Below are 25,508 nucleotides of genomic sequence, written 5' to 3'. Positions count from 1 at the left end.
ATAATTGCAGTGGTATACTTTTCTCTTCCAGGAGAATCAGCTATTTCAGGCTGAAATCCTATGTGTTTATGCATCTGGCCTCCTGTATTTACACTGCCAGATTCTTTCTGGTCACAGTGTTACAATGCGCATATATATATATACACATATATATTAATAAAGTTTATATATATAAGTAAGTATATAGATGTATTTTTATATATGTAAAACTATATATATGTGTGTGTGTGTGTGTATATATAAAAAAAAAGCTTGCTAATCTCCATATGCCTACCAGCATTTTATTTCTTTGAGCTGGTGGTTGTATTTTCTTTATCTTGCCCTGTGATACACTGAATTCACTATTTCAGCAGGGCCTAATGAAAAAATCATTAAGTGAAAGTTATTGCCATTACAGGATTTCAGCTGCTATCAGCACTGTGGTGATAATTCAAATCATGGACAAATCCCTTTACATAATCTTATTATTGCTCCAATTAATGCTACTTTGCAGGAGAGTTTTTTTCCAATAAATAAAAAAGTGATTAAAAATACTACGTTGGGAGGGTGTAGCAAGGTGGTTTAGTGAAGAATTCATTTCTCCAGGTGACTTTTCCTTGGCACGAAGCTGTGAGCTCACTGAATACATTTGCCTGCTGAAGGGCTGGACCCAGCTGCTCAGCAAAGGGGGTTGGCATAGTACTGCATTCAGCCCTCAGGTCCCAGGAGCCCTCGGTGATGCTTGGCATCACCCCTCCAGCCTCATCCAGTACTGCTGGGACCTGTCGGGTGACTCTAGACCCTCTTGAGCTTTGTTTTCTGATGTAGGGTCAGTGCCATGGTTTAGTCCACAGCAAAAAGTGAGTACTCAATGTTATCACACAGAGAAGAGGAGCCCTGACATTCCCCTCCTTGTGGGGTATCCTGTCTAGACCTGACATTGTGTGCGTGACATGGCACAGGCTTATGAAGTGACTCCAGTGAGTAAAATGAGACGTCTGGGAGCTGCATGGGAGGTATTTAGAGCTGTGACATAAGCGCAGAGTCCCTGAAAACTGTACCACTCGACAGTGACAACAGAGCAATGACTTTCTGGGTGTGTACGCAATATGCAAGTAGAAAGGTATTAATGGCACATTAATTAAGTCTGGAAGGGTTATTGCCTCTAGCCCAAATTTCTCTCAAATGAGAAGTTCCATTTGTTACTGCAATGTAGAGAATAAAAGCTTGCCTTCCATTTCTTTGAAAGGTGTAAATGATTGTGATTAAGTCTAAGAGGTTGCTTGGAAAACAATCAAATATTATTGATAAGTACATGGTTCAATGAGCTGTCCTCCAGGCATACAGAAAAAACAAAGGGGATATAATCTACACATTTACATCCTGTGGATTCTCAGACTGAAACCTGCTCCTGCTTAACATTGTTTAGCTATTCCAGTGGCTTCACTGCAGACAGTCAAAGCCTAAGATATTTTAATGTAAGTACCTGAAATCTCTTTGCTCTTAATTCTGAAGTTAGTAGGATTTCTGCAGATTACCACTGTGAAATTTGGATTCATGGTGCCTGCATCTCTCTGGGAGATGCCAAAGGTCCCCTGGGGCTCTGCCATTCTATAGGAAAGCCATAGAAGAGAGTCCTGCTGCAGCCAGCTCAGGTCACCCTAGCTTACTGGGGCTGTGTTCTGTCAGTGCTGCTGCTTGGAGAACTGGGTGAAATACGGGTGCTGCAGGCTGTGGGCTTGGCCACCTGTGGGCTCTGCCATGGAGGAGGTCTGGAAATGCAGCCGCAGAGTGGAGGGGTTTAGCCACAGGCACTCTTGCTGCAAAGAGACTAATGCAAAACCAAACAGCAGAGGTAGTTCAGAATGAAAAAGGAAGGAGCCTGAATTAACGGTGACGTACCTGCAACAGATGCATAGCTCTTGGTGCAATTTTAGAAATAAAACTGGAGGCGCTGCTTCTTCATAAAATCTCATAGGAATTATTGTGGTTCCTAAAAGTCCACTTTGTTTGCTTATTCTTGATTACATAGTTTTTCTGGAATATAGCATTTGCTTGTTCTAAATATACTGACTTCTAAATTGGTGACAAAAAGAGAATTTTACTGATTATGGCCTTGATCGGTGATTGACCCTGGTGAGCTTTGGACACAATTATTTTCTCTTTTTTCTTTCTCTTTTTTTTTTTTGCTTAGCATCTGATTTCTTCTATGGCTGAAATGAACTGAGTATCACCCAAAGCAAACACATGCATATGCCACATCCCCTGCTGCTGAAGCTGGATGAATTTAGCACCAAAACCTTGGCTTCTGCAGCCAACTGAAGTCTGTTATCTTTGGGATTTTTACAATTTTTAGCTATTCTTTTATTAACCCTGAATCCTCAAAGCCAGGCCAGAAGGCTGTGGCCTGGGCTGTACTGGGTTGGGGGTGGCCACGTTCTGCCGCTGCATGCATATCTGTAGGATGGAGCAGTGACACAGGGACGGCAGTGACATGACACCCAAACACAGTCCAGTACCAATGAAACCAGCGATGGTGCTCTTCCAATTAGCATTTAAAATTTAGAATAATGAATAAAGCTTCAGAAACTTCATTTATAACCTGAAACTTTACATTTTCTAAACTTCATAAAGCTTTAGAAACTTTTTTTTCAGTGCTCCTATCTCATCCATCCTCCAGAGTGATGGTCCCTCAGCAGGGCTAAGGGCCACCAGCTGGCTCAAGGCATAGCTGGCTCAAGGCACGACAGGTGCCTGCAGTGAAAAACTGTGGCAGCTTTACTCTTAAAGGATTTCTTGTTATTTCTCTAAGGTCAATAGTACTGCAACATCTACGAGAAAGGGGGTTTTCTTAAATATAATTGTAGACATATGGAAAATACGTTTTTTAATATAGCAGTATTAATAGGGTTTTGATCTCTTTCTATGCACATACTCATAAATATAGACTGATGCCTGCACAGATGTCCAGTTAGTATGTACAGACAAATTATAAAGACAAAATATAAATACATCTCAAAACTTCTGGGGATCTTCCTAAGGAAATGTAGCTGACCTTTAAGATGTAGGACCCTGTGGCCTTTATAGCAGCTTTTTAAAATTTTAATTAACAGATTAGAAAGTAGTGTGATTAATAATGCCAACATAAAATAGTCTTAGATGAACACAGGGTATTTCGAGTGTGTTATTTTTAGATCTTTAAACAATGCATCTTACAAAATAATCAACATTGTTTTCATGTATGCATTACAATTATGCAAGCTTTTCCTAATTGTATAGTACATGTTTCTTGGTAGGATTCAAAGCCTGGTACGTAAGAGCAGGATTCCCTAAAATATCCAGAGTGTCATTTATGAATATACAAGAATATCCTTCCTCCTAGGGCAAGGTTGCGCAGTAGTAAATCAGATTAATCTCTTTCCAACCAGTCTTGGGGTATTTTTATTTTCTTCTGATTCAGCAAAGTTTTGTTCTCCTCATTTCTGGTCTGACATGCAACAAGGTGTGAAAATACACATTAGGACCGTCATTGACTGCCTGCATGACAAGGCCAACCATGAGCTGGGTGTTAGAGGACAGTATGCATGGTGGGACAGACAGAGCAACCAGTGGATTTACACTGAGTGCTGTCCCAGCCCTGGGCCGGTTGGGGTGCAGCAGGGTGGCATCCTTTGGGGTCTGCCAGGACCAGGCTTAGTGCTGCTGGAAATCCTCTGAGAGCACTGGGGGATGGAGAGCTGCAGAAAGTTATGCTGCTGCATCCCCATACTGGTCCACTCCCCGCTCAGGGCAAAAGCAGAGAACTACAGCACAGCAGCTTTGCCTGTTGCGTTTCAGAGTAGGGAAAAAGTTCTAGACCACAAAGATAGCCTCAAAACCAGCCACCTTACACTAGCTAAGAGCAAAGTTTTCCATTTAGCCAGTACTGTTTTATGCAACTAATTATAAAACTAACCTACAAAATAGCTGGCACATTATTCACTCATGGAAAGCCAAAGTCTTCTTGGCTTAAATGTTTGCCTAGTGCCATCAGGATATTTTCCTTTTGCTCTGCTTCTCCACACCACAGTGTTTTCCTGTGCAGTCCTGCAGTGCACTGATTTTCAGGACCCTTCTAAAAGCTGCTCATGGGACCAAATACGGTCAGCCAGGTTATTATGGCTTCTATTTCTTTCAGTCCTCCACACTAAATCTATTAAGGACTGCATGCACAGTATATGGATATAGTATATAGTATAGATACAGTATGCACCATATATAGTATATCTTCTACAGCCCAAATTGTTCTGGTAAATAAATTTGAAGTGTCTTTCATGTTGCCATCCCCTAAAGCATTATTAAAGAGGCTGAATGCCATTTTCAAGGATGGATTAAGGAATGGAAAATTGAAAGACTATAGAAAAGCCAGCAAACCTCCTTACCCCAAGCCTCCCACCAAAACAGTACTTAATGATTGCACATCAGACAGGAAAGCCAGTGCTCTGCCAGCTGGGTAAGCTCGGCAGCAACAGCAAGGATTTCTAATGGCAACGATGCAAAAAACCAAAATCCCCAGTGAGATGGTGAGGTGCAAGTCAGAGTGATTGTGCTGCAGTGACACTGCTCTTGCTGCAGCAGGATCCCTACAGACACCCATGGGACCTGGAAATCAGAACCCCAGATGAACCTGGCTATGATTCAGAGATGCTTGGCTGCTGAGAAACAAATACAGTTTGATATTTTTTCACAGCTGTAGCAAATCCTTAATAAAAGGATTTAGTTATAAAAATATCTCGATTCACAGGGAAATGGAGATGATTAGCATGCTCAAAGTGCACCCCCAACTGCTGTTTCGGAAGAATGGTTACAGAAAAATCATTCCTTAATCCTGATCTCCCCTGGGAACCCCAGGAAGCTCTTTCTTCCTGTATACCTGTGGGACCAGGGCGGGTACTCTCCTTTTTGTTTCCACTCTAGGGTGAATAATTAATTTCAAAACACAAAATGGAAAACACCAGGGATAAAAAGGGGAGCTGTTACCATGGCACCACAGGATGGGCTGGCTCCATCCATTCCCACGCCAGGGCGGCTTGTCTCAGCAGTGATTTAAGGCCAGGAGGCAGCTCAGGGTTCCAGGTGGCAAATAACAAGCCCTGCCTGGCCACTGCAGAGGGGTCCCTGAGACTGGCATGCCCACCAAGTGCTGCAGGACATGGGGCTGAAGGCTGCACATTCCGTGGCTGGGTGATGAAGTCCCTGAACTCAGTGGAGTACGTGGTGTGGCTGGGTTGGTACTGAGGGGAATGCGGCTCTGGCCTGTCTTACAGCACACAGGAGCTGCAGTGCAGTCAGCACCCACCTCCCGGTTACACAGCTGAGAAAAAGTCTGAAATTAAGCCTTAAATGCCACTGCAAGGTCTGACATTTGAATTTCTCTCCTTTTCCTTCAGCTTTGCACCAGTCGAAGGCTGGTACCTAATTGCTGCGCTTCATGCTGCAGTGTGCGATATGTCAAGGGCAGGGTGCCAGTACTGCGAGAGGATAAATTCACACCCATAAATGAGGGATGTGTGCTAAAATTCTGTACTATTAATAAGGTACATTACAGCAGTCTCTTAAATGCTGTAGTGTGTAGGTCGTACATACATAGCTAACAAATCTTATTCCTACTTTTCCACAAGCACATGTACTGTGCCTATTGCTCCTCCACGATGCCTTTTAAATAATCCATCTGGTCTATTAGCATTTCTGCTAATTAATGTCAATTCTAATCACAACCACCTACATAAAACCACAAAATACTGGGAAAAGTGCTTTTACAAACAGTGACATTTCAAATTGGCCTGGCTGCGCATAGCAATACCTTACAGAAGTTTCTATTGAGAGCAGAAAAAAATGAAAAATACACAGTGTTTCATCAGATATGACAATATTAGATTTGATTAGATATGAGGAAGAAGTTCTTCCCTGTGAGGGTGGTGAGACCCTGGCACAGGTTGCCCCAAGAAGCTGTGGCTGCCCCATCCCTGGCAGTGCTCAAGGCCAGGTTGGGTAGAGCTTTGAGCAACCTGGTCTAGTGGAAGGTGTCCCTGCCTGTGGCAGGGGGTGGGTAGAACTAGATGATCTGTAAGGTAACTTCCAACCCAAACTATTCTATGATTCTAAATGAAGTACTTTCTATCACTTTCCTCAGATCATGGGGGATGATGAAAGTAAGAAAACTGGACAAGAGTTTTAGGGAGTCTAACAAAGATTTGTAAGTTTTTACTAAACGTTGTTTTCCCAGGCAGAGCCTACATTCCTGCCCTGAATATTTAACTTATACATGATAATGTTAACTTAAAAGGTCTTGGCAAAATATTTGTGAGAAATACCTACAAAGGGATGAAGAATGTCCACCAGATTTGAAGCCTGGAAAGGATCTCTGTGAGCATGTGCCAAAGATTCTGCCAACATCTCTGCACTGGGCCCAGGTCTGCCGCTAAGAATAGATGAGTATTAATTTTAATACTTGTTGCTTATTTACAACTGTTATTAACATCTAAAGTTTCCAGAATTAAATGCTTCATCAAACAGTTTAAACATTAAATTTTAAAGCCTGGCTAGATAGTACACACCCCAAGAAACCTGTACCTCATGTCTGCTGTGTGTGGAATCTTCAGCAAGTGTAACTTTGGTGAAAAATGCCGTATCTGAAGTGAAGGTATTCCTCCAGCATGCTGCCTTTGTTTGCTGCTTTGCTTTAGCTTTGGGCTTTAAGTGGTAGAGTTCATCATTGTACCTAACTCCAGGTAAGCACAAACACTTCACACCAAAGTAGTGAGCTCTTATGCTCTGTGAAACTATAGTTTTCCAGTCAGTCCACAACTTTAGTGCTTCAGGGACTGAGTAGTCATGCAGTTCGTTGTTCAATTATTTATTTCTTATTTCTACAATTGAGACAAGCAGTAAGCTAGCATTTGGAAGTGTAACACATTTAAATATTTCAATTCTACCTCAATCCAAAGGGCAATCCTCCTGAGTGCTGTGGTGAGGTTTCTCCTATCAGGGAAGAGGTATCTAAATATGCATTTGAAATATTAAAGATCTAGGAGAGGCGTGATGATACCTGCTCTGGCTACCAGTTGTGATGTGAATCATGATAGGAGAATAATCATTCTGGTTTTATTCCAGCAAAACTTGCATTCCAGGATTTTAGATGATAACATTAAGAACAGCTTCAGCTCCTGGTGGTGTTTACAGGTGTATAAGGATTTGACTAGTGTTTCCATTTTTAAATCTGACTCCATATAGACTGTATAAAACTCTCCTGGTGGGTGTAGAGCTCCCACCAGCAGATCTAGCCTTTGCCTACTGATGTGGGAACCAAATTTGGAAATGGCATTTTTCAGATATAAGGATAAAAGGGGAATACTTTAGAAAATACATCCCTTTTCTTATTAACTCCCTCCCCCCCCCCCACCTTCCCTCCAATATTACAGCTTTTAAAACTCATGTCTGCATCAGCCCCCTTTTTTATTACTGAGTAGGCTATCTATGGATTTCCATGGTCTGTCCATGACAATAGGATGTTTCTGGCTCTAAAAGACCAAAATTGAAAAACACCCTTTTACTTTTTTTTTTTTCTCTCTTATACAGGAATTCCTGGCATCAGGAAGGTGATTATTATTAACTTTCATATGCAGTTTTGCCACAGTGATTTTGCATTGCTTAAACCTGTGATATTGTCCATAAGTCTCAGCTGATATCTAAGGAGAATTAGATGCTGTATTTTTTACTGTTGATGTTGGAGACCTTGCAGAAAACAGGCAGCTGAAGGCAGCCAGGACCACAACACATTTGCTCCAATCTATCTCCATAGAAACGGATAATCCACAAATGGTCCATTTCCACAAAACCGGTTTACAAGATGGAATAGGAAGCAGGCTGCCTTATTAAACAGCACTTTACACTCTGTATCAAAAGCACCCGAGGGGAAAAAGTCTGGAGAAAGGCGTTTACATCTGTAAGTCACCCTGACACCTATGCATTGGTGATGCAGCCAACTGCGTGCCAGAGCAGGTTTGTTTACTTGCACTAATCATCCACTGGTGACCATAGGAACAAAGAAAACCACCACGATGATCCCATATATGAATTCATATGTATGAGACCCAAGGAACTCATGGAGGAGGGTGGCCATTGCAGCCTGGAGCCAGTTCAGATCCCTATGTAGGAGAGCTCTGCTTTCCTGCTCCTCAGAGCTGCGGCTGTCACTGAAAGCTTTATTTACATTTTACCCAGATGTTGCAAAAATGTAAAGCCTGATACAAGGCACCCTTCAGGAGGAACGTTCATTGGATAGGGAAGAAGAGATCTTTGCAGTGTCTTGTTTAAGCTGTAATACAGCCACTTGCAGCCTTATTAAAAAGACAAAAAAAAAAAAAAAGCCAAGTCTAGAGCAGGAAGAGAGGTCATAAATTAAGTTACAGCTCTTTCCTCCTGCTTTAGAGGAATATTTTGCGGAGAATGAATACAGTGAAAGAATGGATGCTCAGAGGTTTGCAGAGCTGCAGCCAGCCTGCAGGAGCCACCTCCCTCTGCAGCCCCCGGCAGGGTGGCGTGTGCTAATGGGATTTCAGAATGACTACTTGTAATGTGCTTGCTCCACAGCAAACCAGCTCTGGAAAACTTATGTCTCAAATGGAAAGCTCCTGTTAGTCATGCAGTGGGGGTGTTAGGCTGGATTGGGTGAGCAGCCTGCCCTGAGGCAGAGCCTGGGGTAATGCTTGCTGTCTCTCGCTCTCCATCCTGAAGAACAGTGATTTATCCAATTATTTGTAATATGCTAGCTCCTAAAAATTTGGTAAGGAAGCTCAGCTTTCATTAAAAATATCCTATCTGTGTTACTTCTATTTCTTGGCACTCTTTAGAAGCAGTCTATATGCTCCAAACTAGTTAAAAGGCACTGAAGCAGAGGGCTAGATATGTAATTCAAGTTTTCATCTCTTAAATCCCTTCCATTTTAATGCAAAGATTAGCTATTTATGGAAGCAGCAGCAACCTGAGTCCTACAGCAGTTGACTTAACCAGTCTAACTGAACTCTTTACCATAACAATAATTACATTCATATTTGCTTATTAATACAAAAGTAAGGAGCTTCACCTGAGACGCCCATGCTAGCACATCCTGCCAGAGCAAAAGCCCCAACTGCTGCTTGCCTTCTTCCCTTCTGTGGACCCAGTGTGAGTATTTTTCCTTTCATTTTCAACAAAGGTCTTAATGAATCTGTTTTGTGCTCAGTGTCCTGCCTGGAGTTCCACACCTTCAATACAACGAGGAGGGGCAAGACAGAAAACTAATCCCTACTATTAGGACACACTAATCCAGAGCAGCAGTATGTTTGCATGCCCAACTCCCCATCCATGAGGGAGGTAACAAGGAAAATGTAAAAATATCTATAATCTCTTTTATTTTTCTTAAAATATATATTTTCTTTTAAAAAAAATCTGTTTTTCCTATGAAACACGAGAATCATTACTTCCCAGAGCAATGACTTATATGTAAAAGGGCTGGTGCTTGACATTTACCCATTTACTCTCTTTTTTTTTTCCTTTTTTTTATTTAGGAAAAATTTCAAATGCATCTGTTTGACTGCAAGTTCATTTCCTCACTTGTTTAAATAGTCTGGTTTTTAACCACTCAATACCCAAATCTCGCAGAGCCTCGAGTCACTGGCCTTCCCAATGAGCCTCTGCAGAAAGAAGCAAATGGCTCATAATCTTATTACTATGCAAGGTTTTAAGCCCAAGGCAGAATGATGTGCAGTGCTCGGAGAGCACATGAGCACTTTCAACTCCCTTACTGCTGGAAAGAAAAGGCAGCCTGAATGAGGACAGGGACTGACAGCTAATCTAAATCAGCTTTTTATTTTTTTGTGCACATCCAGTTGTTTATAGGTTAAGATTTTGATGTCTGGATTTAAGAAGACAATAAATTGTCTTCACAACACCTAGACCTACAAGCACTTAAAAACATTCTTTCACTGTTGGCTTTCTGCTCCATTAACTTTTGCACTGAACTATTAGAGCAGCATCTGACATTTCTTAGATTGTGTGCCATTTCCTCACATAGATATCCTGAGGGCTAAGCAAACTAAGTTTGTATGCGCAAGGAAAAATATAATATAAAATACATAAATTATGCAGTAGTATTAAGGTATCTGTATGGAGGTCTTATGGTCTAGCCAAGTATTGTGTGTGTGTGTGCATGCGGAATTGTAAATTCTTATAAAACATTGCACTGTGCGGGACCTATGATAGACCTGGCATGACACCCTAATTTTATAACAGATACTTTAGGAATGCTACATAAAAATTAAGAATAGGTCTTGTCAAAGAAACTGTTAGTTCAGGGTTAATAAATTCTAAATTACATAATAGGAAGGGGACATTGTGTTTTTTTGAATGTTTATCATTAATGCTTTGTGCACATTTTAAATTGTGTTTCACGTTCCCTAAGCAGTAGCATTCCTTCCCTGAGCCTTGCAGAGCAAAGCTGAGGGCTGCCAGCTCTACCAAGTGAGATCCCTGTTCCTCTGAAGGAGGTAGGAGGAGGGACCTATTCTGAGAGAATCCACTCATGTTTGTAGTCCTGCAGCAGCACTAAATAGTGCTAATCACAGAATCATCATAGAATCTTAGAATGGTTTGGGTTGGAAAGGACCTTAGAGATCAAGTCCTGGTTTCAGCTGGGATAGAGTTAATTTTCTTCCTAGTAGCTGGTGCAGTGCTGTGTTTTGGCTTTAGTCTGAGAACAATGCTGATAACACACCAATGTTTTAGTTGTTGCTAAGTAGCACTTACCCTGATCAAGGACTTTTCAGTCTCTCATGCTCTGCCAGTGAGGAGGGGCACAAGAAGCTGGGAGGAAGCAGAGGCAGGACACCTGACCCAAACTAGCCAAAGAGGTATTCCATGCCACAGTATGTATGCCCGGTGTATAAACCCCAGAAGGCCCAGATCGCTGCTTGGGTTGGGCTGGGTATCAGTCAGCAGGTGGTAAGCAATTGTGTTGTGCATCACTGCTGTTTATTGTTTTATTTTTTAAATTACCCCTTTAGTTTTGTATCTCTCTTATTATTATTCCCATTATTAGTAGTAGTAATAGTATATTGTACATCATTTTAGTTCTTAAACTGTTCTTATGTCAAACCGTGGGCTTTACATTCTTTTCATTCTCCTCTCCATCCCACCCTTGAAGGAGAGGAAGATGGGTGGGTGATCAAGCAGCTGCATGGTACTTAGCTGCTGGCTGGGTCTAACCCACAAATGATCATCTCATTCCATTCCCCTGCCATGGGCAGGGACACCTTTCACTAGACAAAGTAGCTCAAAGCCCTGTCCAACGTCGCCTTGAACACTGTCAGGGATGCAGCAGCCACAGCTTCTCTGGGCAACCTGTGCCAGCGCCTCATGACCCTCACAGGGAAGAATTTCTTCCTGACAACTGATCTCTATCTGTCCCGTCAGTTCAAAGCCATTTGCCCTTGTCCTATCCTTACCTGCCCTTGTAAAAAGCTCATTTCCAGATTTCTTGTTGGCCCCCTTTAGGCATAGGAAGGCTGCTCTAAGGGCTCCCCAAAGCCTTCTCTTCTAAATTAATTTTGCTAAAAAGTGTGAATTTATCAATAATTTCAACTAGTATAAAACATTTTGCATAGCGCCATCTTGTAGACTAATGTAATGTTTATACAAGGGGTAATAGGTTCAAACTTAAACGAGGGAAGTTCAGGTTAGACATAAGGAGGAATTCAGGTTAGATATAAGGAAGAATTCTATACAGTGAGGGTGGTGAGGCACTGGAATGTGTTGGCCAAGGCAGTTGTGAATGCTCCAGCCCTGGCAGTGTCCAAGGCAAGGTTGGATGGAGTCTTGGGTGACGTGACTCAGTTAGTTCAAGGTGTCCCTGCCCATGGCAGGGGGGTTGGAACTTGATGATCTTAAGGTCCTTTCCAACCCAAACTATTCTATGATTCTATGACCCCAAGCAACATCCCAGGATACGACTTAATTTTCTCTCTATTTTGGGACATGCATTAATTTGATTTTTCTGACTGACAAAGGCTCCAAGAACGCTTAAGGAAATGATGCCTGGAGCCTTCCCAGGGAATGACTGGAGGATGCCAAGAGAAAAGTCTCCTGAGGTTATTCTGACAGCGAGTGATGCTGCCATGCCTATGCTCTCCCTCGCTTTCTGTCTTTTGCACACTTGTCCATCTGTCATGAGCTTTCCATCTCACGCAGATAGTGTGGAATGAGTCCAAAGACTTGATTCCCAAGGCAGTGCCCAAAAAGCTTATCTAGACCCACAAACATTTTACACAGAAATGAATGTAAAAGTTTGGAGAGTTGAAATGAGGAATAAATCTCATTTAGCAGAGAGCTGTCTTGACTGCTGTTACCCACAATATTATGAATACACAGCCATCAATGCTTATATATTTTCTTAATTTATATGTAATTATTATGTGCACACTGTTTGTTTCCTTACCTGTATATTGTCTTATTGTATCTGGATATATGATGCTCAGCTAAGCCCACTGCATTTGCAGTCACCAGCACATCTCACCCTCATGTTTTGCACAGACTGTTCCTCAGTCCTCCACCAGCTTGGCAAAGCCCATTACGGTGGTGACCAGCAATGGGCTCTGAAATGCCAGCTGCTGTGTGGTGATGTGTTAGCTCTGGTGGGAGGTAGTGGACCCCCTTACATGGGCTGGTAAGCAGTTTCAAAGACAAATTGTGTAACTGGTTGTCATGTGTGGTGGTGTGGTCACACCTCATTATCATCCCCCACCTGACAGGAGAGAGTGATGGTAGCCTCGGTGGTTTCTCTGAGTTGTCTAATTGTCATAACCGTAAGACAGGCTTAATAGTGAGAAAATGCTAATGGATCTATTGGCATGGTGGAGGACTCTACATGGTGACAAGACTTGGGTCAAAAGAGCCTTTCTGCCCATGCAGATACATGTGTATGTTCCTGATAGGGGTCTCTGATGGATGAAACAGTCATGAGTCTCATCCAGGAGATGTATAGGTAGTTAATGTCTACAGCCAAAATATATATAGCTGGGAAATAGGAGAACCCTGTTTCCCTGTTTTGCTCATGAAGAAGGGCAGCCAGCTGGGAATGACTAGATGCCTGACCATCCACAAGTGATGGTCCATTACTCATGGGTCCAAGCCCATTGCTCTTCCTGCAGTTGACTGGGTGGGCTGTGGCAGGTGTGATGGTCACTGACCACATCACTTGTCAGGTCTCTGACTGCATCCCCAGCAGCAAAACTGGTGGGAGCCCCAACAGCAGAGGTGGTTGGGATAGCTCACCCCTTCTGTTCCTGCAGTTCTGTGGCCAATTATGTCCGCAAACCTGATGGATTCCTCAGAAGCAGCTCACCTGGGCTCCAGAGGGCATGAGCCTCAGAAGCATCTTGGTGCTGTGCCCAGGCATCCCCCAGTGAGCTGCAGTGGTGGTGATGGAGAGCACACACAGCTGAGCATGGCTGCAAGGGCTGTCCAGCATCTGATGGATGAGGCACAGATGTTTGTCTTGGGAATAATAATTCAAGTGCATTTTTTGAAGCAATTAGAGTACTTGGAAGTAGTGTAAACAGATTAACAGAACCAGTATTGCACTCAGGCTAAATAGTACTAATAACCACAGAGAAAAATTAGGTTGCCATAAAAGGATGTGTTCCTTTCTCACCTCCCCTCTCTTTCTCTTCCTCAGTCTTTACTTCTCCCCCCCCCCTTTTTGTAAAGTGGAAATGTGAGAAGCATGACTGTAAATCATCTTGAATCTATCTGAGTGGTGATTCTATTTATCGCACATAAACGCTGCCCTTCCTGCTCCTGCTCCGTCACAGGGTGGCTTCTGTGAATTGCAGCATGCTCAGGAGCCGCCTGTCGCCACCATCTAATATTTCTAAAAGATATGTGGATGTAGCTGCTTTCACCAGTGACCTGATCCATAAATCCTACCCGTGATGGGGTTCACAGCTCAAAGGGCTGCAAAGCCAAGGCTGCTGCAGGGCTTCCTGGGCACAGAGCTCCCCTCCTCCCTGGCAGTGCCCCCTGCCTTGCAGTGGGCAGAATAAAAGCCCTCAAGCCTCCTTTAAAGGTGTTTAAAGGGGTTTTTCTCATTTGTCCCAGCACTGGATGGGAATATATCTCTTTTTCAGCTCTTACTAGGGATGCTTCTCTTTCTGTCTTGCTCTTCCTCCCTGTCAGATATGTTTCCTATGTAGATATTTAAAACTTACCCTCAATGTCATTTTCATATCTCCAAGTAAGCAACGCAAGTTCCCTTTGTTTCAGCCACAGGTGAGGAAACAAATCCAAATGTATCCCACATCCCGTGCTGCGGGATGATGGATACAGACCTGTGCTGTCATACCTCTGTTCTGCCACACTCCGTAATTCAATCATACGAAGCACAGTGCCAACACCTCAAGTGGCAGCATTTTTAACACAGGCAACAGCAGGATGGCTCCTCGGTTCCCCAGGGATGCACCTTGCAAGCTGGGATATCCACTGGCCGATAGAGGTATGCCCAGGTGACCCCAGCTATGCTGTATCGAGGATGTGGAAATAACACTGAGAATAAAACTGTGAATAAAACAGTGGATGGAAAACAGATGTGTGACAAAAGAGACCTCCAACTTTTACTATCTCATCACTTCTAATAGTATGTATAACATATATTAGCATTTGGCGGCAAGTGCGGACCACCTATACAGGGTTGGGACCCAGAGCAAGGCAAGCATTTAACAGGGAATACCAAAATACAGTTACGCTGTAGTAACCTTCACCTGAGGTGAAGAAGTTAAAAAGTCAGCTACCATCACACTTCTTTTGCCATTCCAGAGAACATATTTTGCTTACCCTGAGTCTGATGCCCAGCCACCAATGGGGCAATTTATAGTGAAAAACAAAGAGGAAGGTGTGGTCTGTTAATGGGGAGAGACCTCAGAATCTCTATTGATTTCTGGAGCTTTAGCTCCTGGCGTGGGTGGGTGAGATAACGACAAAAATCCCTACTTCTCTACGCAAAGGGAAAGCGAGCTCCCCAGTCTCTGCTACAGAGGAAACAGTATTTCATAACTTAATAAAGCTCAGCAGGACATAGGCGTATCAGGGCTGCCTGAATCACAGAGCCCATCACCTCTTCCCAGCACGTACCTTGGGCTCTGCTCTTTGCTCCCCTTTAGAAAGGAGCATGTGTCCTCAGAGCTACTGGGGCTGGGCTTAGCCAGACCACTTCCAAAGACCCCGGAAACACGGCTCGACTAAACACGGGGTTTATTTTGCTGCTTTTAAGAGCAATTAAGATGATTGGCTTTTTGTACACATTAAATGTGAAATCAGAAGCCCTTAAGATAGCTTGGATACATTGTCATTTATTAAAGTGATAAAAAGTGGACAGGGAAAAAAAGACAAACACATTTAAACTGAACAATTTTTCAAAGTTTAATATAGCTTTAGATAAAACTGAGCTTGCAGTATTAATGAATACAAGAGTTTGTTATTGTGTATAATTCAAATAAACTTGTACATTTATACAGTTATAGACTGCATGCCAGAAAATGCATTTAGTTTGTTCTAATTTGAGTATGTACAATTTACAATGTAATTCAAGCATAAATTCAGCAGTAGAGAACACAGACCAGCTGTGCAATCAAACAGTTACTTTTTCTTATCTTAAGTGTTAGAGTTGGCTAAAATGTTACTTGGGGGAAAAAGAAAATTAAAACACAGCCACATAAATTAAAATGAAATACTAACCAGAAGTAACTTCCTAAAATAAATAACTTAAGAAAGTTATTATCCATGTTTGTACTTTCACTCTCATTAATGAAAGATGTATACATTGTCACCTTAACACATGTAACGCATTGAAATACAAGCCACAAGCCTCGGAAATCTTGCATCCAGCAAGGACAGGTGCATATTTTGATTAAAAAAAAAAACCAAAAACAAACTTTTCAGTTAATCATAACTATTTTCTATGGCATTAATTTAATAAAAATGAGGCTACTTCTCCAGTGTTTCACATACTTTCAATATATTCATACAGGCTACTGAGTAAGCTGCAGCCACTCAGACTGCCAACATTTTTTACAGCTACAGCGCTTCTTCCTGACACTTACTTTACGTTCGATTTGTAGAATACATTCACACCAATACTACGTAATTCAACCTTGTACAAAGATTAAACCCAAAGTTTCCCAAAGAAAAATGCCACTTGGCTCTCCTGAAGGCTGAGCAGCTACCCTCCCTGCTGAAGGCACGGAAAGCCAGGCTCCTTCCCCATCCCCCATGGTTTTTGGGAGGGAGAATGCTGGTGGTCCCAGGGCAGGACTGGTGAAACACCATTGTCCTTAGTCTGGGGACATGTCACATTTACCTTTCTATAAAAAAAAGCCAACTGGACCATGAGCCATCCCCCAAGCTGATGGCAGAGAACTCGGCAAACATGGGCAACCTCCAGGGAACCCCACCTTGCACCTGCACTTCTGAACCAGAGACACAAAACTCTCTGCAGCACAGGGGAAGAGAACAAGGTAAGGTAGGGTGGGTAGGGTAAGGTAGAGTGGGATGGGACAGAAGGGGACAGAACAGGACAGAACAGAACAGAACATTTTCCGTTTGAAGGGACCTACACTGATCTAGTCTGCCATGTCACAGAAAGGCAGTGGGTTGGTTGGGTCATGCTTTGGCAGCACCCTGGGAAGGAGGCAGTGGTCTCCCACCCACCCCGAATAAACCAAAGTAGTTTTTGAAAGAGGACAAGCTGCTGGAGACCGTTCTTTCAAAACCAGACTGATCTGCTCAAGCTTGCTGGCAGGACTCATCACTTGGGTGAGCATTTACCATGCTGATTAACATTCTTGGCTCTCTGGTTTGAACTTGGTGGTGTTTTTAATGTTGACACCTGGCAGTTTTACATGGCTATTTTTGTTGTCAATCAAGGACTGGTACAAGAGTTACATGTGGTACAAAAATCAGTGGTATTTTACAAGACAACCTGAGGAAATGTTAGTAAACGGGGGAAAACAAGTCCAGATTTTATCTCACCACAACAATCTGCTCACCACACATGTAGAGCACAGGATCAGCACACAGGGAGCAACTCACACTCCTCCCTTCAACAACAACGTGCAGAGAATAAGTATAGCCAAAGGTGTAAAAAGCATGCAGTGCCACTCAGAAATCATGACAAATGATGACAAGAAACTTTGGAAATTAGTATAAAGTCCTTGGGTGTACAACTGACGAGTCATACACTGCAACTTCCAGGGAAAGCAGAGTCACCATGGTGTCTGAGCCAACCCTCCAGCAGTGTTAGGTTTGAGCTTCCAAGTTCTTATTCCATGCCAAAATTTATAACAAAAGCTATTTTTTTCCTCAAAGATCATCGGATCTGTTGTTACCAGTTATGTAGCAAGTGTCAGCATTCATGCAGGATGGTCCAGAGCCTACGAGTCAGAAGTGCCCATTCATGACTGTGCATGCACCTCCTGACCCCATGTGTCCATGTCCAGGACCACCTGGCTATCAAGGCTTTTAGATACAGATGATGTCACGCAGAGCCCTTTTCCTGGCCGCTGCTTGTGGTGGCTTTTGTACCGGGCTCTCTGACAGTACCACCCATCACTCCACCTCACTCAGATTTCCTCCTCCAGGAAAGAGCCCCCAGGAAGCCACTGCAACCTGGTCCCCTAACACAGACCACAGACCACGGGTGACTCTGGGCATCACAACAGCCTACCTCGGGCATTTTGGGGATGGTCCAGGGGGCGTGGGATGCTCCAGCCAAGATGACGGAGGCACCTGCATGACACTCATCCCGACTCAACCCTGCCTGAGCAGAACGAGATGGATAAAGGAAACCCAAACACAAGCACAGAAGGATATCAAACCAAACATTTATACAAAGTATTACTCATTTTGAAACCCACAGGGTCAACTTCAGTTAGGAACGTGTTTAAACATTATTTTCACCATAGCGAAAGCAATAAGGAACGATGCCACCGGCTTGGGACTTGCCGCGACTCCACACAGCTCTGGCTGTTAGACCGCAGCTCAGCGACCACCACCTGCATCGCTGCTGGCCCAGCTGGGCCATCAAAGCAAGAATGAGCAAAATCCGGGCACTGCAGAAGTAGGGGGAATTGTGACTCTACCTTTGGTGCTCATCCAGAATAAATGCCTGCTTGGCTTCATGGAGACATTCAGCTAATTTCATGTTCAGCTATTCTATCAACATGAGAAATCAAGCACATCCTGCTTATTTAAATGGTTTTCTTGCACAAATATTACAAATAACAAATATTTTAAAAATTTTTTACTAATTATATCTAAAATGTGAATTTTATTCATTTATTTAGTTTTTGCCTAGGCTTATTAAAACAACTTTCCTCCCTAAACAATGCCTTATGAAATACTTTTTTTTCTTTTTTTTTGGTAGCCTAGATGCAGAAAAGAAATTCCAAGAAAAGCAAAACAGAAACCAGCAGTTAATTTAAGGCTAGCAGATTTGGTGTTAGGAATTAACCAATATACCTTCTTTAAAAAAAAAAAGACATGCAGTATAACTACTTTGCTGAACAAAGCATCACAATCCATATCAGGAAAAAAAATAAATAAGCATTTTCAAATCAAATTATTACTCACCCTGAAAGTTACCCACTTGCATGTTTTACCTACTACTTACTCTTAAGAAATACAGGGGAAAGGAACACCCCTTCCCACATTTTTCAGAATATACAGTATAAATATAGCAGGAGTCATGCCATAAAACTATATGCAAAAATTGCACACTATTATTGCATGCGTGTTGTGATACTACATGCCAATGAACATCAGCTCGCCAATCACCCTGTTGTTCGTACTTACAGCACAGCCACCACTACCGAGGGGAAGCTGCTGCCTCCTGGCACACCAGAACCAGAGAGTTTAGCACACATACGGCTGGTGGAGGACCTGCTCTCCTGCCCACACTGCCAGTTCAAGCTCTAAATGAAGCTGGAAGTCCCGTCAGGTTATGTAAACCGGTCTGAATTCATTTTTCGCAGTTTGGGTGGAAGGTTCCCTTCCATCCTGCCGCCACCTGAGAGCTTCTGCAGCTTGGGTGGCAGGTCGGCCACTGACTGGCTGATGGGATCTGACATCATCTTTGTGGTTTTAGACACCAGTTTCTCCTCTGAATTCCCAGGGACCGAGCTGATCCGCTGAAGTTTCATGGGTAAATCCCCCATGCTGTAGGCCTTCTCGGAAGTGGTGGAACTCATCCTGAGGAGTTTTTTGGGGAAGTCTTCCCTCCCAGTTATTTTCTGCAGTTTTGAAGGTAGCTTTGTGCCAACTTCATCAAGACCATCCAGGCACTCCACCGAGTTATTCCTCTCCTTGCTGTTGCTCACAGCAGGTGCTATCAAGGGAGAGGACATGAGCAGCATCTCCTCCTGCTCCTTTACACTGTATGGTGGGGTTGGGACCTCAAACGTTGCATGGAACTGGGAGTAATCAACTTTAAAGAATCCTTCTTCCAAGGAGATAACTGGAAAGAAACGATGACCCCAGAGCACCTCATCCTCAGTATAGGAAGTCCTGGCTTGGCACGTCATCCCTGAAATGAGCAAGGGAAAAAAACTTTCACCAGTTATAGTCAATTGTGGATGCACATAAATCACAGGGGCTTTTTTAGCATTTCAATATTCAATATTCATAATTCAATACAAAATACATTTTATGTTTTTAAATGTATAAAAGAAAAAGCCATTCTCATATGGTACCTATTAACATACAGTAGTTATTGTCATCCTCAAGGTGAAAGGAGTCAACAATACAGGAAGTAGTGTAACTGAATAATTCGCATCTACTATTATGGACACTTTTGAAGGTGCTGCTGAAAAAGGGGAAATACAGGGCTAACTGATAACCCTGGTATTAAATTAGCAAGAGCTGCTAATTGTAGTGTAAAGTTGGACTTGTCAGGATCTTAAAGTATAAACTAAGTTTACTGATGAATGCATACAAAACCAGACCCTCCATGTCATGCATTCATATGCACAAACCAAGCCGATGTCAGCACATTCTGACTCACCAGTGAGCAGTAATTATGACCTATGAAATACATTTATTCCTTTTTAAGGGCTTCACCAGCAATCTGCTTTCATTGCCAGGCTGAGATTCAAGCTTCAAAAAATTAGCAGGGAAGACACACGACTAAAAGGCACAACACTGCCCTTCCTCTTCCCCCACTGCCTCCCACCATGGAGAAAAGTCCTCTTCCCGAGCACCTGGACTTGACCATCTCAGTGACCCACCTGACACCAGAAACCTGAGGGTAACGCTGACCATGGACTGCTGGAGGTTTCTAGAAATCCTGCTGCTGCCTCTCTTTTTTTTTTTTTATAGTATCTGTAGCGATCTATAAATAGCATTACCCTGCCATTTTATCCTAGTATAGCAAACTAGAAACATGACATTTGGTTTTCAGGAAGCTAAATCTACCTCTGCAAACACATCCTCTGCTTAGCTGGCAAGAATGCCTTCAAGTCAAGATAAAATTAAAGGAAACTTCGAAAGGCACAAGAAAAACGATAGAAGGGCTCTAGTGAGGGGGAGCAGAGGATGGATATGTGCCTGGTGACATACAGCCAGAAAAATACATTCTTATGATGCTTTACATTACTGCTAATGCAAGTTTTAGTTTTGCATAGCAGTTTCTACTGCTAATATGTCTGAGTATTCACAAGACCTCAGAAACCTCAGTTTTCTGTTTTAGGAGAAAAATATAAACCCAGGCTTTTTTTTACCTGAGCACCACTCCCACACCCCCTGAGGGCTCTTCACCTTAGCTCACATGCCTGCAGGGGCATACCCTAAGACCAAGCAATCCTACCTCCCACCCACAGCCTCCAACAGGACAGTAGTTTATTCTTTATAGTGTATTTTCACCATGTGTTTCAGTTTACTATGTGAAGTGCAAGCAATCACATATCTAATGGGCTTAGAAAAAAAAACCAAACCTGCAATTTTAAGAAAAATGGTAATTACAGTGAGTACTTCTTCCATCTGTGTCCTTTACCCTGCAGCTGTTCATTAGCTGTACCTTTGCCGCAAAAGCTCAGACCTTTCCCCCTCTGCTTCTTCAGACCTGACCTCCGAGGGAGACCTCATTAGCCAACAAATGCGTCTAATAACGTATGCAAATAGAACTGGGTCTACAGTGCCTGTGAAGCAGATGGCTAGTTAACTCCAGTGGCCTATGCTTTAGATAACATATTGCTTAAAATGCAAATCACTCTGGATAGAAAAGTTGATAATGGCAGCACCGGCTTTGCCAAGGTGGGTGAGCTGCACCTCCAGCATGACCAGAGGGCTCGCATGGGAACACCACCAGCCATAGCAACACTGCTCTGCAAAGAGCTGACCGTTGGGTAGAAATCCCTTGCATGGTTTTTGCTTTGCACTGGCAACACTAAAAAAGATAAAATAATTATGCTTTATTGAATCCCAGGTTGGAAGGGACTCGAGAATCATCTGACCCAACCCTTCCAGGCAAAGCATGACCTAGACTAGATGGCCCTCCACCCTCTCCAGACAAATCTTAAGAGCGCCCAACACTGGGGAGTCCACCACTTCCCTGGGGAAAATTATTTCAGTGGCTGATTGCTCTTGGAATAATCCTCCCAGGGAAGTGGTGGATTCCCCACAATTATTTTTACCATAATGAGATGGTAAGAGATGTGCTATCAAAATGCCATGTGGGGGGCATAACAAGGGAGGTGGAGGGGAACACACTGTCAGGAACACTGCCAGGGCTCGGGGAAGCAGATGGGTGCACAGAACTGGCTGGCACCTGCACCCACATCCCCATTCCCATCTGCTTCCACATGAGGTCCCGCAGGCGATGCTGCATACCCAGGGCAATGCTGTGGCACAGGACCTGCCTGGTTAACCTCTTCCATCCCCACCAGCTGCTGTGCTGCTGGGCTATTTCTACCTCTGATCTATCATTCTGCCACCTCCCAAGCCTGCTGTTGCCAGCAGGCTTTCAAAGAGGGAATGTTATACCTGCTTCCTATCGAAAAATTTATTAGCTGAATCTCAGAAAAATCAGCTTCACATTTTGTTCCATTGATGGGAACCCTTTGTAAGCACAATGGAGAAAGAAGTATTTGCAGGTACATAATTGCTTTAAAATAAATTTAACTTATCCACTAACAAAACCAAGTATGCAAATTATTTAACAGCCTCTCAGGATAAACAGCAGCAACTAATATGTTTGTCATTATAGGGAATACTTGTCACGCCAAGATGATGATGCTAAGAGGTGCTAACGTGCTCTGATAAGCCCTTGGACAAGAAATCAATTTTCAGGTTTTCTGCCAGCTCTGCTGCATTCCCTGGCTCTCGCTTCCCTTTCTGTTTTCTCAGCAAAGCCTTGGAATCCCAGCTATAAGCTATGCAATACTTTTCTGCTATTACATGCTTCAAACAGCCAGCTGACAACAGCTCTGACTATAACCATCTCCTTTGTATTATTATAGCAGAAACAATAGAGTTACATAAGGCACTTGATGGCAGGAGCCATTATCCACATAGTTGTGCAGAAAAAGCATCAGCTCTTTGCAAGTGTCCTCACGCATGGCCTGTGCTCCCTCCTTGGGGAACTAAAGCTGGCAGCAGTGCTCGGGAGAGGCAGAGTCCTCAGGGCTGCTGGCCAGAAACATGGTGTATATAGAATCACAGAATGTCTGGGACTGGAAAGCACCTTGAAGGCCATATAGTTCCAACACCCCTGCAACAGGCAGGGACACCTTCCACTAGACCAGGCTGCTCAAAGCCCCATCCAACCTGGCTTTGAACACTGCCAGGGATGGGGCAGCCACACCTCCTCTGGGCAACCTGTGCCAGTGTCTCACCACCTTCATAGCGAAGAACCTCTTCCCCGTATCTAATGTAAATCTCCCCCTTGTCAGTTTAAAGCTATTTACCCTTGTCCTATCCCTACAGGCCATTGTCAAAAGCCCCTTCTCGTTGGCCCCTTCAGGCACTGGAAAGCTGCTCCTTAGAGTTTTCCCAGAGCCTTCTCTTCCCAAAACTGAACAAGCCCAGCTCTCTGAGCCTGTCTCCATAGGAGAGGTGCTCCAGCCCTTGGAGCATCTTTGTGGCCTCCTCCAGACTCGCTTCAACAGGTTCATGTCCCTCTTCTGTTAGAGCCCGCATACATCCCACATCAGGAGCATCTCATGTCACTCAGAACATCCAAAAGCCATTCTGCTGTTTCTCACAGCAAGGGTAAATCTAACCACAGCTGAGGCAGGTTCATGCATTTCATACAGCATCAGTGTGGTGGGGTAAACGCATTGCCCACAACGTGGCTCTTCCCTTACTTGCACCATGAGCGGTGTCTTAACAGTCTGCCTGGACAGGAAAGCACCAGACCAAAAATCAGTGGGTATTTTCCCATAGAAAAAGCAGGAGCACTTGGGTGCAACTCACCAATAACAGCCCTTCCTCAGAATTACTTTCCATTAATTTATGCTCAGACAAATAAAGGCTTTTCATTTACTGCAGATGTAGTTTCTTTCTGATGTCTCAAAAATAAGATGCACAAACCAGCAGGAGGTTGGTGGTCATGCCAGGCCACTTCAAGGACGGAAATCTATGGTGGGACTGCACGCTGTGGTCTGCATGGGCTCATGCCCAACAGCCTCTAATAGATCAGGCCTTTAGTGTCAGGAAATAAGTTTTCCTCTCCTCCTATCGGTATGAAAGGCTTTTTGTTCTTTTGGTTTTGGGTTGTTTTGGTTTTATTTTTTTGGAGGGGTAGTGGGGAGTTGTGGGTTTTTTTGTTTGTTTCCACTAAGAAGCTATTCATCATCAGGTTATGCAGCCTGATGCCTTCATCATGTTAACAGGCCTGCTAACATTTTACCGAGTTGTCTATATTATTAATATTCATTTGTGGCATAAATTTTAAACTTTCATTTGGAAGCAAACACACTGTATGCACTACATATAATTAAAAATCCATCCACTTGTCAAAGTAAAAGGTTTCGATGCATTTCATTCATTGCTCCTAACAGAAGCTTCCACCACAAAGTGCTCTCCAGAGCTGTTAATGGCTGGTAATTGCAATGCACATTAGCAAAGCTCTGGCTGCATACCAATCACAACAATACACCTGAAAATGAGGTACCCTTATGCATATATTCCAGCATAAAACCTGAACCAAAGAGCTAATAAAACCCCTATTATTCAGAAACAGAAGCTGTTAAACCCTTGCTCACTATGTCCAAGGGAAAAGACTGCCACCCAGAAGCACTGCTCCTAAGCAGGCAAGGAGTGCTATTTTGTCTGAATACCCCTTACTTTCATGCTCGCTATTGCATATTTGGGACCACCCCTACCCAGATCATGTCTTCCTGCTTTCAGGAATTATATTCCCTCTGCAAAAAACAGAATCTGACTGTTTTCAACTGAATGAGCTTAAAGGAAGAGCAAAGTTTTGGGAGTATCTCCTCACAGGCAGAGCCTGAAACTAATTTAGAGAGAGCTTGAGTTATTGGACTTTAGCTGAAATTTTGCTACTGATAAAATTAAATCATTTACACCCACCCATAGTGACTGAGAATCCCTCTGTAGAGTCCAACACATAATGCCACAGCCTATAACACCAGAAAATTCCAGCCATGCATACTTAGGAAAATTTTCCATTAACTTCCTTAAATAACATACAGCAGAGCAGCCTTGGAGGATGAGCACAGGTTAAACTGATGGATTTCTCTCCTCAATTTGATATGAAAGTGTTGGGGTTTTGCTTTGTCTTGCTTTTTGGTTGTTTTTTTTAATAATCATGCCTTCTCCTTTCAGCATTTGTTTTGTCTGAACCAAGTGCTATCACTGGAGAATAATGCATCTATCTGCCATATTACGAGTTATTAATTACAAGTTGTTATTTCTAATGAGGTAGAACTCTTGGTTTTAGAGCCCTAGCTGAGCTGAAAAAGTTGATGCAATTATTCTACCCTTGGCCAAGCAGCAGGCTGTTAAGCTTTTATTTTTCTCTCACTGTCTCTGTACTCAGTACCTCATTTCCAGGAAACACCAATGAGAAACAAGGTTATGCAAACACTCAGACACAGCTGACAGGGACCGGAGCTCCCAGCACGCTTGCTTGATAAACACGCAACACAAGAAGAGGTTTGGTGCCGCTGGGATGATGCTGGGGGCAGACTCCCGCAGCCTCTGAAATCCTGGTAATTCCATTAATTATCTTCATAGCTTCTAGCTTTGCTACAGGGTAAGACTAGTTCCCCATAAAGGCAAAGGCATCCCAAGGAACAAGGGTTGTCTTCCTGATTTAATAAAGGGGCAGATGGAGGACAAAAGAATTTGTAAATAAGTACTTTGACTAATTCTGCCCTATAATAGCCTTCAGATTATTTCCAGATTTCTAAAGTACTCACCTGGAGCTGGCTGTATTCAGGCAAGAA

The 25,508-nt window shown here is 43.2% G+C and overlaps 1 protein-coding gene across 2 annotated transcripts in view; it reads right to left on the bottom strand.

The window, feature by feature from the left end:
* KCNJ3 (potassium inwardly rectifying channel subfamily J member 3) overlaps positions 1-25,508 on the bottom strand; it is a 650,962-nt gene that overhangs the window by 582,551 nt on the left and 42,903 nt on the right. Inside the window, exon 3 of one of the 2 annotated variants that reach the window (XR_009741983.1) lies at positions 18,601-19,627. Coding sequence is in view for 1 of the 2 variants with exons in the window: in XM_061446123.1 (XP_061302107.1) it covers positions 19,044-19,627 (584 nt within the window). In the remaining variant the exon portion in view is untranslated. Of the gene's footprint in view, positions 1-15,378; positions 19,628-25,508 lie in introns of those variants that run through there. The other variant, XM_061446123.1, reaches the window with a different exon arrangement.

This window comes from Pezoporus flaviventris, unplaced genomic scaffold (assembly GCF_033815535.1).
Source record: "Pezoporus flaviventris isolate CSIRO_AGI_PZ_B2104156 unplaced genomic scaffold, CSIRO_AGI_Pfla_v1 ptg000001l, whole genome shotgun sequence".
NCBI classification, from domain to species: domain Eukaryota; kingdom Metazoa; phylum Chordata; class Aves; order Psittaciformes; family Psittacidae; genus Pezoporus; species Pezoporus flaviventris.
This window is presented reverse-complemented; position numbering and strand designations above follow the sequence as displayed.